Source organism: Poecilia formosa, unplaced genomic scaffold (genome assembly GCF_000485575.1).
Source record: "Poecilia formosa unplaced genomic scaffold, Poecilia_formosa-5.1.2 Scaffold109, whole genome shotgun sequence".
In the NCBI taxonomy this organism is placed as follows: domain Eukaryota; kingdom Metazoa; phylum Chordata; class Actinopteri; order Cyprinodontiformes; family Poeciliidae; genus Poecilia; species Poecilia formosa.
The window spans coordinates 238,542-257,523 of NW_006800048.1; the positions used below are offsets into that span (position 1 = coordinate 238,542).

The window sequence follows — 18,982 nt, forward strand, 5'->3', positions numbered from 1 at the left end:
AGATTATGGGAGGTCTAAATATCTGCATTCAGTCATCAAATTATGCTTCTGGCCCTCTGTGCCAATGCCTGGCTCTTTCCTAAGCTGCCTTGCTCAACATTTTTGTGTTTTATGATGCTGTAACCTGAAACGTCTATTTATTTAAAATGGTAAACAGATTGTTAAATAGAGCTTTTCTAGACACATCAACCACTGAAAATGTTTTTATAGTAAGGGTCATAATTTTCACAAACTCATACACAAATCATCAAGCTATGTGTCTTGCCCAAGGGAACATCTGTCTGTGACATAACAAAACCTGGAATTGAACCAATAACTTTCCCAATCCAAGCCAACTACGTTTTAAAAAAAGTACAATCAAATCCAATGAACCTTACTCAGTTATTCTGATAACCATCCATCCATCCACAGAAATTTAAGGATTTTACAAACACAAAATAACCCATCATTCAGTCTCTGAATCAAAGGATTTTATGTGATATACACACACAAAAGTTTTGAACATGAAATCGAATGAAAAATGATACATTCCCATTTTTTTTACACATAAAAATCGGAAGTGCGCCGTACATAGAAGTTTTGCTGCATGATTTCCCACTAATTATTGCTATAGACAATAATATTGTTTTTTTGAGATCATTGTCAAGTAATATATATTGATAATGACGTAGTAATGCCCTTTCAAAAGCAACACATTTTAATTTTGTAGAGAACACTTGACTCTGGAAGTGGAATATATTTTAAATATCCAAAACAAAACACGACCAAAACCAAAAATAAATAGGATTATTTGTTAGAGTTGAAATTAAACATTAAATTTTGTTCTTTGCTTGCTTTGTCTCTTACAAGGCTATTGTCAAACTTTAAAAGTGAGGTTTTTGCTTTATTTCAAAAGTCTTCCTTCTTCCCACTCTTCCATAAAGGGCTGTGAATAAACAGGGTGACAATTCATCCTTAAAAAGTCTTAATTTCATATATCTAAAATGAATGCCTTAAAATGTCTTGAATTTATTTTTAAAAATGTGAGTTGACCTCAAATGCGTTAATCATAGGGCTGAATGTTTGTCGTGGCATTTAGTCTGTCTGGTTGCTGATATACTCTTGCTAGCTAGCGAACTAACTAGCTGTTCTATTTTGCATCTAGCATGGCTAAGTGCAAATTTATCACCAGTTGATTGGACAATGTTCATTTTTACTACTGACTCACTTTCGTTACCAACTCATACAATGCATGCTGTGCAAGAAATGTTTAAGTTAGACACAATGTAGAAAACCATATTCAGTGTGAGCTGCACAAAACCACCACCAAGAGCCACAAACGCCCCCAGAATTTTCATAATTTATGCTAATCTTGATTGTAATACAGCAGGATCTCCCAACCATCCGCAACATCTATTTTTTTTGTCTCAAATTTCTATCAAGGTGGCATTAAAAAGGTCTTAAAAATTCTTAAATTTGACTTGCTGAAACTTGCAGACACCCTGCACCAGGAATTGACTGATAAACCTGACAAGACGGTTACCTCTGTGTGTAAAACTGAGATTCCGTCTGAACTCATTTGACTTACTTATCTCACTGATCATGCTTTGTGACCACCTGTGTGCTTTTATTGTTATATTTTGTTTGCAAAGAACAATTTGTGCTTGCTTACTCGGTGGTTTTATTTTCTGCACATCCTCCGCCATGCACAATTCATCTTCTCTGGTTTGTTGAGCCAAAGCATGTCCTCTCAATTCAGAGACTCACGCAGATTATAAAGTGGGACTCTCATTCGAGTGAACTTTGAACAGAGGGAATTCTGGGTAATCATTCATCACTGATGCACTCTTCACCCAGCATGTGCTGATGCTGGTTATTACAGATAATGTAATGTCTGTCTTCTACCGCTATATAAAGTTCCCCCCGTGATTAGCTGTGCTACTCTCAACTCTCTGCATCACTCTTCAACATGCAACACACTGCAGCTTTCTCTATATATCTCTATATATCAGCAAAGCCCAACAGTACCTCTTATCTTGTTAAAGTTAATGTATTTCTGTCTTCCTCTTCTTCCAGAGCTCAGAACATTTTCAGGCAGGCGATGCGTTGCCCGGTCATCCTTTTCCATGTGGTTCCTGCCTCCATGAAGAGACAGTATGAAATACTATCGGTCCAGAACGAGCTCAGTTCACCCCAGTCAACCAGAGTCCGCTTCAGCCAAGACTACCAGCACCCAGGGGACCGGTCGAGTCTGGACTCAGGGACGCCATCCAGATCTGGGGAACAAGCGGCCGTCAACCACGAGTGAGTCTTACACTCTGCCTTAACACATAAGTGTGACATCCAGAATGGAATTAAATACAAAACTCTAATAAAAAATGCTCAATACACTCTCTGTAGATCTAATTGCGATGAATCATTACAGATTTCATTGCAACAGTTATCGACTCTCCAATACAGTCTATACAATACAATAATAGTCTTAATACAAAATCCATCAAAGTTAAAATGTGCTATGTTAAAACAGAAAAGTCCTGTTTTCAACCCGAGACATCTTGTTTGAAAGGCTAGTTCAGGGGTTAAATGTACTTAATATTTTCCCAGCAGCTGTTAACTCTCTCAACGTTTTCGTTTTAATGTAAATCCAGGTCCAGTCTGTCCCAGAGGCTGACACTAATGGCTCCGATCTCAAAAATGCCTCTGTACTTTAGACAAACTGTGTTTAATGAATCATATAACCATCATAACATTTTCATTTTATGGTCATTTGACGGTCATTTTCTGAGAAGACGATGATTATCCACATGAGAAACATGGTGGAACCGAAACACGCATAGTGTTTCGGTTTGGAGTTACTGTCTGATATAAAAGTAAAATGTTGTACAAAGCAAGAACTTTATAGCAGGTTAAGTGAACACTGTTAAATACTTTACTTTTAGGTACTTTGATCAGAAGCACTTTAAATGTTGAGTCCTCTGGGTCTGCTTTATACAGGAAAATCAATGGTGTCCTACTTTATTGCACACAAAATAATTGTTTTCAGTATAGGCTGTAGAGACGAGAGCTTCAGAAATGATCATAAAGATGCTGGTTTTCGTTTCTGAACATTTAATAAGTGAAGCACAGAAAAAAGTAGCAGCTGAACAGACACTGCAGAGGACCGATCAGAGAAACAAACAGAAAAATAAAAGAAGGAAACTCCTGAGACAACTACAGTTTAAAGCAAAACCTCACAGTTCAATTTCCTGTTTTGAATAAAACTCTTAGTGCAACTGACTGATATTCCCAAGCCATTCATGTAATCTGTATGAACTAATTATTCATTTATTTCATATTAAATCTGGTTCTAAGTCTAAATATTTTACAACATAAGCTTTACGCAATGGACACATTTCAACCGCAACCAGATGAGAAATGTGAACATTAGCCTCGTCACCTTGGTTTTCCACATCTTTGTTGAAAAGTTTTCCTTTCCTTTGATCAATAATTCACTAGAAATTGTTTAATGGTTTTCACCTGCAGTCACCAAGGTCCTCTGGCAGGAAGCACCCCAGAACCAAGTCGGCGGTTTGCTACCTTACCCCATGCCGTACCTCACCCCATAATCTCCAGGACCCCCTCAGCGCCTTCCCCCTCCCTGCAGCGCAGAATAAGCACGACTCCGTCCAACAGCTCCTACCTAAAGAAAAAAGGACGCAGCTTCAACATCCAGCTGAAGAAAGGTAAGATCTGACTGAATGACTGGATAGAAGTGTGTTTGTTTTTAGTTCAATACCTGCAAATTGTTACATTGCACACCTGCAGACTACACACCAGTCCGTAATAGTTAGCTATTACGGATAACTAATGGTTAACTCTTAGGTATCCGAGGTTGATCAATTCGGTTTGATCAGCCTTGTGTTAAAGCGAACCGGTGTTGAGGTGACATGCCTTTGCCGCCTCTCCTCCTCTTCGCTTCTCTGTAAGTTGGCTGCAATGAGCAGATGTTTAGCTGAAATCTGGAAGAGTCTGGAGTGCAGTGAGCTTCAGGGAATTGTACAGCAGTGGGGGCAACAGTGGCAGATAAATGGGGCAAACTCAAGGGAAATGAAGTTGCAAGCTGCTCTAATATGTTTGGCAAGGATTTCTGACAACTGGCAGCCCAGTTCATTGGCAGACTCTCTATTTGTTACAACATTATAAACTTTCTCTGCCTTTTTTACCCACAAAAATAAGTGTGATTTAAGCATGAGTGGGGCGCAGTGGCGAAACAGCACTGGTCTGTCTATCTTTAGCAACTCTATAAATCCAAAGCCTAAATTATAGTTTATTTATTCAGGACTTCACTGAATGGAACTGCCTCCACTGTAAACTCACAGCCACGTCCAAAAGCGTAACTAAAAACAAATTCTAGCCAACATGTTATTGTATCAGAAAAATTGTAGAAACATGCCCAGAAATCATTTTGACATCTCCATTTAATTACCATCAGACTTTCTCTCTGCTAATGCGCTTTCAGACGGGGGCCGTGGCAGTTTTGTTGTTGACTCGATGTAATTGTTGTGATTCAGCCTAAGTGGCTCCGAGTTCCAAGTGGCAGGAGCAGATCTTGAATGGCACATTAACAAGAGTGCCCTAATCAAATACTTCTGTTGAAAACAACATACGCAGCCCATTAAGTCGTTGTCATGTCCCCCAGCCTCTCCTCCTGTTTGCTGTTTAATTGGCTTATTGGAGCCAGGATTTCTAACTAATCTAGAAAGGGATACAATTACTTTTATCCTGGTCTTCTGTTACCCAGAAATAAAGACGCCAGTGGTTAATTACTGAAGGCCTGTTAGTGATGTATTCTCCTAATTGCCTGATTGGTCCATTAATGACAGTATCTACTGACGGAGAGAGGAGTTTGATTTTGTTCATTAGGCTGCGTCTTGGACTGGCAGGAAGTAGGAACGTGAAGGATTAGAGTAAAGAAATCACAACAAAGAATTTCATGTTGAAGTTTGAAAAGAAGAAAGAAGTTTCCACACACTCACTGACAGCAAGAATGTCGGCCTTTTTAATTTATATATTTTTTTCAATTTGACCCCTTTTAGAAAATAGTTTAAGGCAGGATTGAGATGCAGGTTTAAGCTAACAAGTAAGAGAGTAGACCAGGGCTGCAGCTCAAGTGTTTAAATTTAAAGTAAAAACACACAGACATCCTTTGTTCAACCCGCTTTGCACGGTGACACCAGCGTTCTGGCTGTTTCTTGTTTATGACAATCTGTCTGCTATATAATCATTCCACTGTAAAGATATGCATATAATATCTCCAGCAATGGAATGAAATATTTGAAACCACGTCACCCTTTTGTTCCAAAATACCAAAAGCTGCACTTATTTGCTTTACTTTTAAGCGCTGAAAAATGTCCCTAATGAGACAAACTTCTCACAGTAACTATGTGACCTTGCATTAAAAGTTGAGCAGTCATGAAGACAAACTGCATATTTAATGCTCGACATAAATAATGACAGCTATTTCGGTCCGCTCAGTTATCACGAGGCGCTGATGGAGAGATCAGAGAGCGTCATTATCCTGAACAGCTCAACTTTCCCACTCCAAAAGCAATCTCTTTACCCTTCTGCAAGTTTGTTTGCGTGAAGGAGTCGGGAGGAAAGTTGCCGTCCTCGTTTGTTCCTCCTGGTGTTCCTTGTTCATCACCTCATCACTGTCAGCAGGCTGACAGACAGATCGACAGACTGCCGGAGAGACACATGAGGGGAGGGGGAAAGTAGGTCATGATGAACTATCAGAGGTGCTGACAGCTCCGTGAAATGAGCAGCTAGTTTGACATGAATACTAATCACTGCTGTTTGAAAAGCCTCGACTGAACCAACATAACGCAACTTGCCAACCAGACTGCCAGAAATACACAGCAAGGTTGATCTTTAGGGACTTCTAACCGTCTCTCTGATCACACTGACTGATTAAGATTGAGACTGAATTGAGACCAGAGAGAGGTTTTATGTTCTTTGTCTGCCCTTTTTGCCAGACTAAATGTGAATGTACGTTTAACAAATTTTAAAGGCTAGCCTGTAAACCTAAAGAAACGGGCTTTTCATGGATCACACATTACTGTAAAAATAAAATATTCAGATCACCTATTAAACTTTTACCAGACTGAGAAGGCTTGAGTAAATTTAATCAGTACTTAATCAAATATTTTTTTTTTTTATTTTCTTACCAAGGCAACAAAGATTCCAACAAACCTGAAGAAGAACTTTCCATTCTTATTATACTATGGATTGAAATGTATAACTCGTATTATACTATGGATGTATATGTATAACTCATAGCAATTCAATTGCTATGAGTTATACAGAGTCAAATCATAACACATGTTGAGGCACTCTACAAAAAAAAAAAGAAAAAAAATAATCTATTCAGTCATACCAATAGATTTCAAGTCGAGTTACATACATTTCAAATTGATTCTACAATGTATCAAGTTTAGCTAATTATCTTAATCAGTTGAAAGTTTTCTATCTAAGGAAACCTAGCAGATTGCAATCGTCATTGACTTGCTTTATTAATTTCTCTGGGACGAACACTGAGCGACAGTGGACAATTGCTTGCATTATGTCGTTGGCTGTGGAGCAATCCCTTGTACTGAACATGCATGTGGCAACAGTGGAGAGAAAAATATTCCATTTAACAGGAAGAAACCTCCAGCAGGACCTATGAACAACCATCTGCCATGACCAACTTAAGGTTTGAGAAGCCACAGCATACACACAAAATGATAAACAAAAGCACTGGAGTACTTTCCATTAAGTCATATTGACCAATACTTATATTAGTGCCGACATATAGTGTGTCCCTAAAACATATTGTCCAGTTTTCATGTTTTTCATTACGTTTCTGTGTTATTTTTTTCTCTATCTGACCAGGTCCAGAGGGTCTCGGATTCAGTATCACCTCCAGAGACGTCCCTATTGGAGGAAGTGCTCCCATTTACATAAAAAACATTCTCCCTCGAGGTGCTGCCATCCAAGATGGACGACTGAAAGCTGGAGACCGGCTGTTGGAGGTAAAGCCGGGCTTTCAACCAATCTCCAATCTTTTTGTAGAGTTCATGGAGTGTTAAAACACGTTCTCCGTGATTTAGCGTCTATACTCCAGCTTTCTTTACGATATCATCAGTTAGAGCAATATTCAGATTTTCAGCTAGACTAAATCATCTGAGTAACACCACGGTTCAGGTTCCTACTGTGTTTGTAAGGCCTGGGTTGTGTTAGTGACTGTAGAACATGTTGTTGTGCAGGTTAGTGGAGTGGACCTGAATGGAAAGAGCCAGGAGGAAGTGGTAGCCCTGCTTCGAGCCACGCCCATGGACGGGATGGTGAACCTGTTGGTGCTTCGTCAGGAGGACACACTTCTGCCACGAGAAGTGGTCAGTAACGTTCTGGACTCTACTTACCAGATTTTAATTACAAATTAAATTTTATGAAGCATATCTCTGCTGATTCGTTTTAAATGGATTTAAAACCTCAAATTTGCATCCCATGTTCTGTCTGGACTTGTATAACTTTGACTCTTACTGATGCTCTCTGATATATGTTTTTTTTTTCCTTACGTTTTATGGTTGAAATCTTTGTATAATTCTTTTAGCGTAATCAAGTGAAACAGCTCTTCTTTCACTTTGCTACAATAACTTATGAAGTGCAGGCTGCCTTGAAGTTGCTTTTTACTGCATTTTCTTTTTTTTTTCTATTCACAGATTTTTCTCTTTAGAGATTTTCAGAAGTATTGTGGACGCCTAGTTTCACTCATTTTTAGGATCTTTTAACAGTCCTCATTTCTGCTTCCAAATTGCATACTCATTGAAATAACAGATTATTTCAGTCCAAAATGCAGACAAATAGAATAGGTACTTTTTGCGGTTTTGATGAGAAATGGAAAGTTCCTGATCTATAAAGACCCAGACATTATTAAAAAGAAAGTACACCTGCATTCAGTTTTACGCATTAGGACATAATAAACATAATTTGGTCTTTACCAGCTTCAATTGTTTTTAAACCTAAACTCAAACTTACAACAACACACAACATTCAACTCTATTTGTTATTTATCAAACTGTGTTGGGACCTTTAAATGTCACACAAACCTTGAACACAATTAATAGGAGTGTTTTTTAAGAATAGTGAACCAAACTGTGTCCACTACATTCATACTGAAGATTATTTCTGAAGGTTACTGGTGCTAAAAGGTATCAAATCATGAGGTGCTCTTTGTTATCGCATCAAAATTTTGCCTTTTTATAAAGAATGACGTTGGAGAATCTGCTGTGTTTTGTACATTTAAAGTCGCAGTACATACAAAGATCCTCCTCCTTTTCTGACAGAGCAAGAAGACAGATCATCTGTCTCGTACTATGCCATGACGTAGGGACAGTTCTAACAAAAGTGGAAAATAAAGGTTTTATAAAAGCTACATGCTCCTGCTTTATGGTAGATACAGAAAAAAGTTCTGGATGTTTTTCTTTTTTTATGTGTTATGTAAAATAATAATACTAAAAGAGTCTGTGGCATCTTTTTCCTGAGAGTAAACTCAGAACACAATAGAGTCTAGAAGCTGATTGTAAAAGACAGACTTTAGTCTGCACTAAAAATACAGCTCTGATTACATTCACATACATTAAGCAAACACACAGTCGCAGACAAACTCACAGACTTGTGCTCAGACACCAGCCCCTGCACACAGGGTGACTTTGGCTGTCGTGAAACAGATGGCAGGGCTGCTGCCCTCGTCCAGCCTGCTCTCAGTGTCTCTGACAGCAGGTGTGGGCTTCACAGCGCCTCAGCAGACCAGGAAGCCCTTTATGCCAACCTCACTTCTTCCCATAAACCCCAGCCTGGCACCCAGGCTCTTAACCCTGCCAAAGAAGCTGTTAAAACTGTACATTGCTGAACACTCGAGGCATATTTTACTAAAGAAATGCAGGCCCAGTCTATACATTTCACACTTTTGTTTTATGAAGAAAGATCCATATTGTCTCATTCGTATTCAATATGCTACTAATGTTAAATTCTCTGTCTTTTAGCAGTTCCTAATGGCATCTTCTCTGCTGCTTTCCAAAACATATATTACTTTAAATTTATATGGACCAAGCTAATTTATGCAGTGGTTCTTGACACAGTACCTGACAAATGCTGCAGGGGTGACTAAAATGCCGTGGCAACTGTGGCTTCAAATCATTAGTAATGTAGTAGAAATTGTTGGCTGGATTTTGTTCACTTATCAGAAAATGTTTTTATCGGTAATATTTTGACCAGCATGACAGTAAGTATGAATTTTTAGTGGCTCATTTTCTGTTGAAATTAAGTTTTTTTTTTTTTTTTTTACTCATGTAATATTTGTTTTGACTTAGAGCCGTCATATTTTTTTCAGTACCAATATCACAGAATTTCTTCTTTTTTTCTTTCTGGTAAAAGAAAAAAAAAGAAAAAAAATGTTATAAGGAGGTTGATGTTTTGACTGTGACAGTAATTACTAATAAAGCATGATAGAAAAGCATAGCGGGTAATTACCTCCTGTCCCAGAAATTGCGGATAGATGAATGTGTGTTTGCATGTGTATGTTCTACACATCGGTTGCTCAGATCCACATGAATGTAAGCACACAGACGAACATTTAGTAGCTGTCATTCATCCAATTGCCTCAGTGACAAGCTGATGATGTTTTGAATTGCTGTTTGAATGATATACACACTCACACACACGCCCACACACACAGTATGTCTTTCTGTCTTCACAGGGACTTTCTATTGACTTCCATACATTTTCTACTCATTTCCACAGCTTAACCTTAAAACTAACCATTACCAGTACATGCTTAATGTCATTTTGGACATGTTTATGTATGAGGATGTACAGGTGTTATCCAAGTGTGCCGTTTGAATTGAGTTTAATGTACTAAACTCAATTCAGATTAACCCCTAACCCAAAAGCAGCACTTCTATTTATGGGACCCTTGGAGCAGGGGGTCCTCACAACGTGGTGTTTGTTGGAACGATGTGCCTTACAATGTATCAAATACAAGACTATGCACACACACACGCATGCACTCAGACACCATTGCGAGTATATTCCTAAACCCAAACTTAACCAAAACTTAATTCACACCATACCTGTAGACCTAACCAAACACAGAAGGCATTCCGCCGCATTAAGGCCAGGCTTTGGTCGCCATATCCGTATTTAGAAAGTTAGTGAATATGCTAGAGAAGGTCTTACATAGATTAGCTAAATGAGCACACACGCACAGACGGATGCGTTGACAGCAGTAAAAAGCAGGCCTTTTTGTGTGGTTGACATTTTCCCACTGATGTTTGATGTTGGTGTCATAAATCCCACACATCCCCTTTTGTTTGGCTGTTCCATTACACGTTCACTACACCGTCTCCCTAAGGAATTAATTTATTCTCCCAGCATGTTTGCATCGCATCCTTAATTAACACGGTCAGAGTGTGTTTTGACATGCTTTTGGAGGCAACAGCAACAGCTCTCAATAGCTTTCAATAAACATGTACTTTCAGGGAAAAGAAAAGGTTAAATGGTAATTGAGCAAAATAGGGCATTGCCCTTTGTGGTTTCTATGGTCTGTCACTTTCCCCTCTGCAGTCCAAGGATATCAACAAATATTTTCATACAGATAAATTACAATCTATACAATAATATTAGCAAGCTTTAACCTTTACTCAGCGTTGATCTCATCAACTTCTTCAAAATCGAATCCATCATCCATAAGGTTGAATAGAATCCAAATGAGTTTATTAACTTATACCCCCACCACACTATTGCATAAATTCCTTACATTTAAATGATAAATATGTAGCAAGATATGCAGCTTGAAAGAAGCAACCAGAAGCAGACGATAAAAGACATTGGCTTTTTGGGTCAGGCTAAAAATTATGTGGCATTAATACGACAGGTTACACTTAAAAGCACCATTGCTACAGATCAATGCATTCAATGCAAAAATAATATTACTATTCTAACGCTAAGCTATTTTGACTCTCTGTCACTAAGATTTTGTTAGGTGTGCATGTTGAATAATTGAAGTGGCTCCAACGGCAAAGACGACTGTCCTACCTTTTGTCTAATTCAACTAATTATTATTTGACCTCTTGCAGGTGTTCTTGCACTGAGCCTTAAGTTGTAGGTTTACCCCTTGTGTTTTTCAGGCAGTCTAAGCAAAAAACACATATATTCAAGCTATCTTTTGACACCTTCAAGTTTGGTCATTAATTTATCTAGACATAACTGTTATAAAGCTTATATTATAACAAATAAATAAACAAATGTTAGGATCCTCTGATGTCAGACTCCCACAAACAGTTAAACTTTCATATGCAGCATCACACTGTGAAACTCTAACACAGATCCATAACACTAAACTGTACCATGGCATATCCAATAGATGTTTTATGCTGCTGGCATTAATCTCCCAGCTTGCAACAATTGTCCTTTTTGCTATATTCATTGTTTGCTCCATATTGTGGAGATTAATCTTCCAGCTTTGTAACAACAAGTCAGAAGCCAGGTTTTACCGAGCAAAAGCAGATATTAAAAATGACAAGAATTGCTCCTTCCTCCACCTGTTTACTAGTTAAAAGCCTCCACATTTATTCTCCACTCTCACTGTGTGCCAGACACACCCAAAACAAAAGCAGAACGTATGTATGTATGTATTAGTCATCAGAAATAAAAATGATGAGTTTGGAAAATTTGGGGCAAATCTGCAACAACTATTCCGGTGAGCAAATACTGAACCCAGCATGTGGTGCAAATTATCCTTAAAATAGCAGTTGTTGGTGCTGCATCAGCAACAACTCCTGTGGCCCCAGCTTCTTATTTCGCTTCCCAGACTCGCACAGAAGTTTATATCCAATCATATCATGAGCATATTTTAAACATGCTAATGCGATCCGTGTAAAAATCGTACGCGGCAATCTGGCGCCGATTAAGTACACATGCTTTGGGTGGTGTAATAAGATTGTCCGTAACTGCCCTTACATCGCTCCATGGCCCTACATGAGCAGCATATTTCATTTCCAATAGGCCTGGAGAAGATATGGTCTCATGTAGCCTCAGCTGGAACACTGATGGCCGCATAAGAGCAATTAAGCACTGCATTAAAATTCCCTCTTTATGATCGTATCACACTTGTCTCTGATCCATTAGTAGCTGTGTCTGCCACGCAATGAGAATCTTAATTGCACAATTAATTGCGGCCTCTGATTGATGTGACAGTTAAATTTATATCACGTGTGAATGCTGAGGACAGGGTAGACAAACGCATGACAGTATTGGTGACAATTATCAAAGAGTAATGGGCTGTTTCATAAATACCAGGCCCAGCGGCCTGGTTTAATATCTCCCATGTATGTTTTTTTTGTTGTTTTTTTTTAACTCCTGGACTGTAGCTGAATCTGTAGCTGAGGCCCGGAGGCAGGGTTATTTTATTAAAATACTTTTTTGGGAAGAGAATACAGGTGTTTTAAGTACCTTAAGTATAAAAAAATGTAGGTATAAAATAACTTAATGTTTTGCCCATTTAAAACCAACATCTAGTTTTATCAGAACAAGAATCCAGAGAAACCCCTACTAATTTATAAATTATGGATTGAAAATGTGCTATATAGATAAATTTACCTTGCCTTAAAACTGGATACGTTCAGTTTTGCACATTTGCTCAACTTACTTCTCCCACTATATATTTTTAATAGCATAAGTGAATTTATATAGCACTACTCTATTCAGACCAACCACTCAAAGTGCTTCACCAAGAGAAGCACTTCATCATTCAGTCACACTTATAAATACGCCAATCGGAAGATTGGTTAGGTAACCTGGTCAACATGTGAAAATAGGGAAATGTGAATTGGACCCACAAATTCACAATTGCAAGACAGCTGCTCTACCGGCTGCGAGAATTATCTTTGGTTTTATTATTAAAGTGGAAATTGTGAGAAATGGTACAGCCATCTAACACAATGCCTGTTAAGCTTACAGTTCTTCATTTTGCTTAGTCGTCCTTCCAAACTAGGTCGCATGAATCCAGCAATAGATTGTGTTTCATTTTTGTCCATTTCAGTGAAAAAGGCTAAATGTTTCTTACTAATATTCATGAAGTTGCAGCAAAACAACTTTTAGATGCCATCAATGAACTTAGCCCTTGATCAAAATTCAGTATGATTTTCCGTGGAATCCACTCTACTCAATCAGTTCTCTTTAAATTCTCCAATGCCTTTTTACACAGGGATGCAGCAGAGGCCATAATCATAACGACCCTGGATTTAAATGCATTTGACTCCACTGATATTATTCTCACACCACACATATATTTCTGGTTAATCTATGGTTCTTATTCATCACTCAGAAGTGGGGTTTTCTTGCAAACTTAACTTTAAATCATATTTAGTTACTCATAAGTATACCAAGTTACCAAAGGTTTTGATATCTGCTGGGGTTTCTTATAAATCGTTTTCTTTTTTACTTTCCTTATGCCATTTTTTTCATTATTAGACTTTTTATCAGTTTTTAATGGGAACTTGAAATGAAGATTTGTCTTTTTAGGCAAGCATCTGGTCAGCATTACTTGTTAACTGGTATTTTATTATTTCTATTTTGTTTATCATGATATATTTTGGCAGTGGCAGAGCAGGCTCTCAACATGCGGAGGTTAAAGTCACTAATGCATCTGTTCCAGGTAGATTCCCAACTCCATACCATTTACTGCTTGTCTTTCCCTTATCTCTCTACCCGTCTTACTGTCAAGCTACTAATAAAAATGCAAATATTATATCCAATTTATCTGTGAAGCATCTTGTGATATTCACGCAGACAATTTGTGAAATGTGTTAGCTTACTTACATGGACAGATTCGTTGTGGTTTTGACTTTGTCATTCACGATTTCCTCGCTTTGAAGTTAGAAATGAAGATTAGATGTTCAGTTGTTCTCCATGCAGCAGAATGAAGAATGGATTTACACTATCTGTTCTCTCATCATTTTCTTCTTTCATAAACATATGTTCTTTTTCTCGGTTCACATCTGTTCCTGCCTGAAAAGTGTTGGAGTGGGTAATGATAAAGGCTACGGCTTACTTCTCTGAAGCAAAGATAAACGGCCTGCCTTTCTGAACCTGCACACCATCGGCAGCCATGCCAAAAAAGACATCTTCCAAGTTAATATAATTAGATGTCTCTTAGAGTAATGCTTCCTTGCAAGGATGATGTAATGTGTTGCAATTTTCCTAAATAATGTGCGAATGACAGAGTTTTCCCTTCCAAGTCTTTTAAACAGTTTATTTATGTTACTGCAGGTGGCTCCGGCAGATATATTACCACGGGAGAAATGATCAAACATCTCAAGGCGATGAGTCAGTTCTTGGTGTAAAAAAGATTCTGCAACATTTGTTGATGGTATTTGCAATTTAAGGTGTGATGAAGCTTAAAAACTGACGTGCAGTTGAATATATTTGTGAGTAATAAGCATATTGCTTTATCTCATCACACCACTGAAATGCTTCTCTGTAAATTAGCTTGTAACTTATAGTTTTTGCTCAGGTGAGGCTACATTCCAGCGTGTCGACCCACAATCATCAAATCAATATGTCCGACTGTGCAAGCTTCTGTACAACATTGTGCTTACTGTAGTGACTTCAAAGACTCTAACTAAGGATGCACCGATGCACTTTTTACACTTCTGAAAACGATACCAATATCTGAGGTTTGGCATCGACTGATACTGATATGTTCCAGAAGAAAATGCTGAATTCATCGAAAATGTTTTTATTTTTTGTACTGAATAACAAATGTATTTGACAACTCTAGTTCGGCAGACTTAAATACACCAATACCTTCACAAGCTTGGTCAAACACATAAAAACAACACCATTTTAATTTGTTTAGTCAGTGCAGTTAGGAGTATTGCAGTTAATGTTAAAATAAATAATAAAGTAACTGAAACTGACTACAATAATAGGTTGACTACCTTGGTTAAACATGTAAAAATAAACTACTCTCTTTCAAAATGGTTCAGAAAGTGCAATTAGGAATTCAAAATATAATTATAAAATAAATAATAAAACATGAGTGATTAAAACATATAAGACTAAATAGATCTGCTCTTCTAGATTGGGAGCATTGTCTCTGATACCCGATGTTGAATTTTTTTCAATATTCAGATATTAATATCGGATCAGTGCAACTCTAACTCTAACCAGAAATGTACTTTTGGAAGAATATTTAGTTTAGATTCAGTAGGTAAAGGATCCAGCATGCTAGTTTAGTTCAAAAACGGAACCACCTTATTTTTATCTTACTCTGATTTCAGTATCACTATTCTCTTTTCTTCCCTTCACCTAGATTTCCATCTCTCCCTTTCTCTTTTTTTTTTTTTTTTTGCTTTCTGGATAATTTTCCGCTCATATCACAGCCTAAAAGAACCTGATCAAACTTTTCCTTTTACTGCCGGTCTGAGAACTGCATAGCTGCCTGATCAAACGGGAAAAGTTTCGAAACATCCTCTGTCATAATTAAAGCCGGGGCTGCCAAGCGTGGTCGAAGACAATGCCAGCCCGGTTAACAATTTCTGAACGAGTCTCACAGATGCCACCTGTTTTCGTTTAGCACTTTTCCAGCAGCTGTTCCCATAATTACACTCGCTGTCAGCGCGGTGCAGAGTATGGGATGGTGCAGTGCAGCGCTGCGCATTGCCGATAAACAAGGTAGTTAAAGGCCACTTATGGCGGCAAAGTTACTCTCCCGGAGGGGATTCGGCATCTGCTTTCAGACCACGTTATGGGCTGTTGTGTGTCTTTGCACTTGGACGTATCAAAACTCTTTTTAGTCTCTAATAACGTTGAATGAGAGGTGTATGTTTCACGATGTGTAATCTCCTCTTTGAAATGCTTTTTTGAACAGTTTCCTTGCACACTAAAAAGTCGCTACTTTATAAATCTTGCTCCATCTAATGTAAATGTCTTTTTAGTGTATAAATACACTTCTTGATCTGGTGTGGCCAGTTAATTTTCCCAAAGGGGCCACATGATTAACAGAAAATATAGTTGCTAATAAACTCTATGTATGACTTTTATTGGCTGCCGGTGGTAATATCTGTTTCATCTGAAAAATAAAATAATGTGGCAACTGAAACTTTGAAGCAGTTAAGGTAATTATCTTCTAAAAACACTGAGTTCCTTTAAATCTGGACTGAAAACTCATCTGTTTAGAGTTGCTGTTGAACCATAATAAATGAAACATTGACCAACATATTTGATGTGTATGACTTTAGCAAAGCCACTCATCAAAATGTATTGCTTGTTGAACTGCTGACGGTACGGTATTTTCTTTATAACTTCATGAATGTTGGACTGTTGTCATGAAGTGTCAATAGTGACGCTTTTTATGCAAAGTTTTAAATTTTAATGGACTTTCGATGCAAGTTTTAGTACAACTTTGCATTAGAAGTTTCATTACGTACTAAATAACACTTCATGACAGTCATACACATTCATGAAGACTCCTTCATGTTCAGGTGTTATGTTTATGACAGTGTCATCTCAGTCTCATTCACACCCTTTCATATAAAGTCTTACCATGTCCTGTTTATTAGTAATTCAAATTCTCCTATAATCAGCTTTTCACTCCACACCCTCAGGTTCTGTGAATTTTTTTTTCTTGGTTTAGAGTTACTTGATATCCGCCTCTATTGTCAGGAAATGTTGCAGGGGAGAATCACAGCCAAAGAAATTTGTGTTACAATACCTAGCACGGGTGCACCTCTTTTATAATTACACCCATGGCTGATTTCTTTTATCCACTTTTAGATTAATTTCCAATGACCTTTATGTCACTAAATTGGGCCAAGTGTGGAAAGAAGCTTCCAGCGGTGTTAATTGTTTTAGGCATTGATGTGCGCAGAACTCCAATTTTTTTTGTGTGTGAATAGACTTAATTGCAGTTCATTTGCTCTGTCTTTTTCTCTCTCTGTCTTGGTTTTTCTTGTGTGTGTGTTTTTTTTTTTCTTGCTGTGTTTTTATTTTTGACAGACACATGGGCATATCTCTTTTCAGCACAGAATAGGTTAGACACTGTATAAACACCACAGAAACGGCTGACAGGCAGTCAGGGCCTTGTTAGAACAATCATCTAACTCTTTCCTGTCTGTGCCCACCCTCACTCTCCTGCCAACATCTCTGTGGAAATGTTTCCTTTATTTTCCTCCCCTGCCGATAATGACTGGGTGTTAGCCCATCACACTGTTAATTAATAAAGGCCCTAATTGAGTAATGGACGATGACTGTAGCTGAGTGAAGAGGAGGAATAAAAGCGAGTGGAGGCAAAGGGTTGTCCTTTGCGATTGTCTAGCCTACTAGTTAGACAGACCGTTGAGCTCAGGAAATAATGATATTACAGCTACTCTGCATTCTAATTATCCTGTACTGTTGTGAATACATGGCTGCTTATTTATAAAGTTTAAACTATTAATCTCCATTTCTCTAATCTGTGATAGAGTACAGTATTTAAACTAGCCTTGAAAAATGTTTGTATAACACATTTTAATAACAAAGCAGTTCAAAGTGCTTTATACTTTGTCAAACACTTTGACATTATTTTTGTCAAATGTCATCGTCAAAATGATCAATACACAATAAGTTGATCAATGTTCAACTCTAAACAGTTTGGTTTTGAACCTTGACTTAAAAGCACTCAGTGTTTTGGCTGTTTTGACAGTTTTCTGGAAGTTTGTTCTAGATTTGCGGTCCATAGAAGCTGAATGCTGCTTCTTCATGTTTGGTTCTGGGGATGCAGAGCAGAACCAGAAAACCTTGTGGTGCTAAGCCATTAGATGACTTGTAAGATGATTAGATGATTTTGATTTGTAAACTAACAGAAGTCTGTTCTCTGAGCTATGAGGGGGGCAGTGTAAATATTTGAGAACTGGGGCGATGTGCTCCATCTTCTTGGTTTTAGTGAAAATGCGGGTATCAGCTTTCTGGATCAGCTGCACCTGTCTGTGAGAACACTTTTACATTAATCAATGCAACTAAAGATAAACACACAGGCGAGTTTCTCTAGATCTTGTTGGGATATTAGTCCTTTAATCTGGGAAATGTTCTTCAGGTGATAGAAGACCAACTTTGTAATTGTCTTTATGTGGCTCTGAGGGTTCAGGTCTGAGTCCATTACTACACCCAGATTTTAGGTCCTGATCTCTAAGGATCTCTGAGGTGATTCAAATCCAGCATACCCACTTGCTTCTACAAGTCAGCTAACTCATAAATATAGCCCACCTTTGTGTGTTTCAAGTGTGTCCTAACTTTAGATCCAAAGATTATAATTTTACTTTTGTTTAATGTTTGAATAAATTGAGATAAACATGCACTCAATATATTAATTCTAATAAAATATTAGTTGTGATAAATCCGACTGTTCCTCCCTGAGCTGATGCCCCTTTTTCATCTTCCAGTCACTTTCTCCATTGTCACTTCCTTTATGCTTTCTACCCAGGTTCATAAAAGTGCTGAGGTTTGAACAATGAACAAAATCGGTCTCTCTCTTTTTGTTTTTTTCTCCTCCGTGAGGGTGGTTAGGTTCAACTCTTCCTCAGTTGAATCGGAGCAATAACAGCTGTCAGGCGGCTTGACAAACTCATTTCTGGCGAGCGGCTCTTGTTCCTGTCTGACGAAAATGTTACAGTGCTGTCTCATTCTTTGCCTCGGCCTTCCTTTCCCGTAACACATCACTGAGTGGGTGGTTATTCTGTCATCATTTTGGAAGCAAGCGTTAGCGCATAGCACAAAGGCTCACATCGTGGCTGTCCAGTCGTTTTTCCAGCTGGAGCTTTCTGGTTGTCTTTAACTGGTTTGCTAAAACCCTGCACAAAGATGTAGCATCTGTTCACCGCTTGTTCATTTTCATTTGAAGATCTTAATCACTATTTAAACATGTTTCTCTGTTAAATAATGCACA

The 18,982-nt window shown here is 38.0% G+C and overlaps 1 protein-coding gene across 2 annotated transcripts in view; it reads left to right on the top strand.

Moving 5' to 3' along the window:
* The window catches only part of LOC103143381 (partitioning defective 3 homolog), a 299,858-nt gene that overhangs the window by 180,190 nt on the left and 100,686 nt on the right, over window positions 1–18,982 (top strand). For both annotated transcript variants that reach the window (XM_016675207.1, XM_007559893.2), the window contains exons 9-12: window positions 2,056–2,283; window positions 3,502–3,701; window positions 6,892–7,031; window positions 7,266–7,394. In XM_016675207.1, the coding sequence (XP_016530693.1) occupies window positions 2,056–2,283; window positions 3,502–3,701; window positions 6,892–7,031; window positions 7,266–7,394 (697 nt within the window). The remainder of the gene's footprint in view (window positions 1–2,055; window positions 2,284–3,501; window positions 3,702–6,891; window positions 7,032–7,265; window positions 7,395–18,982) is intronic.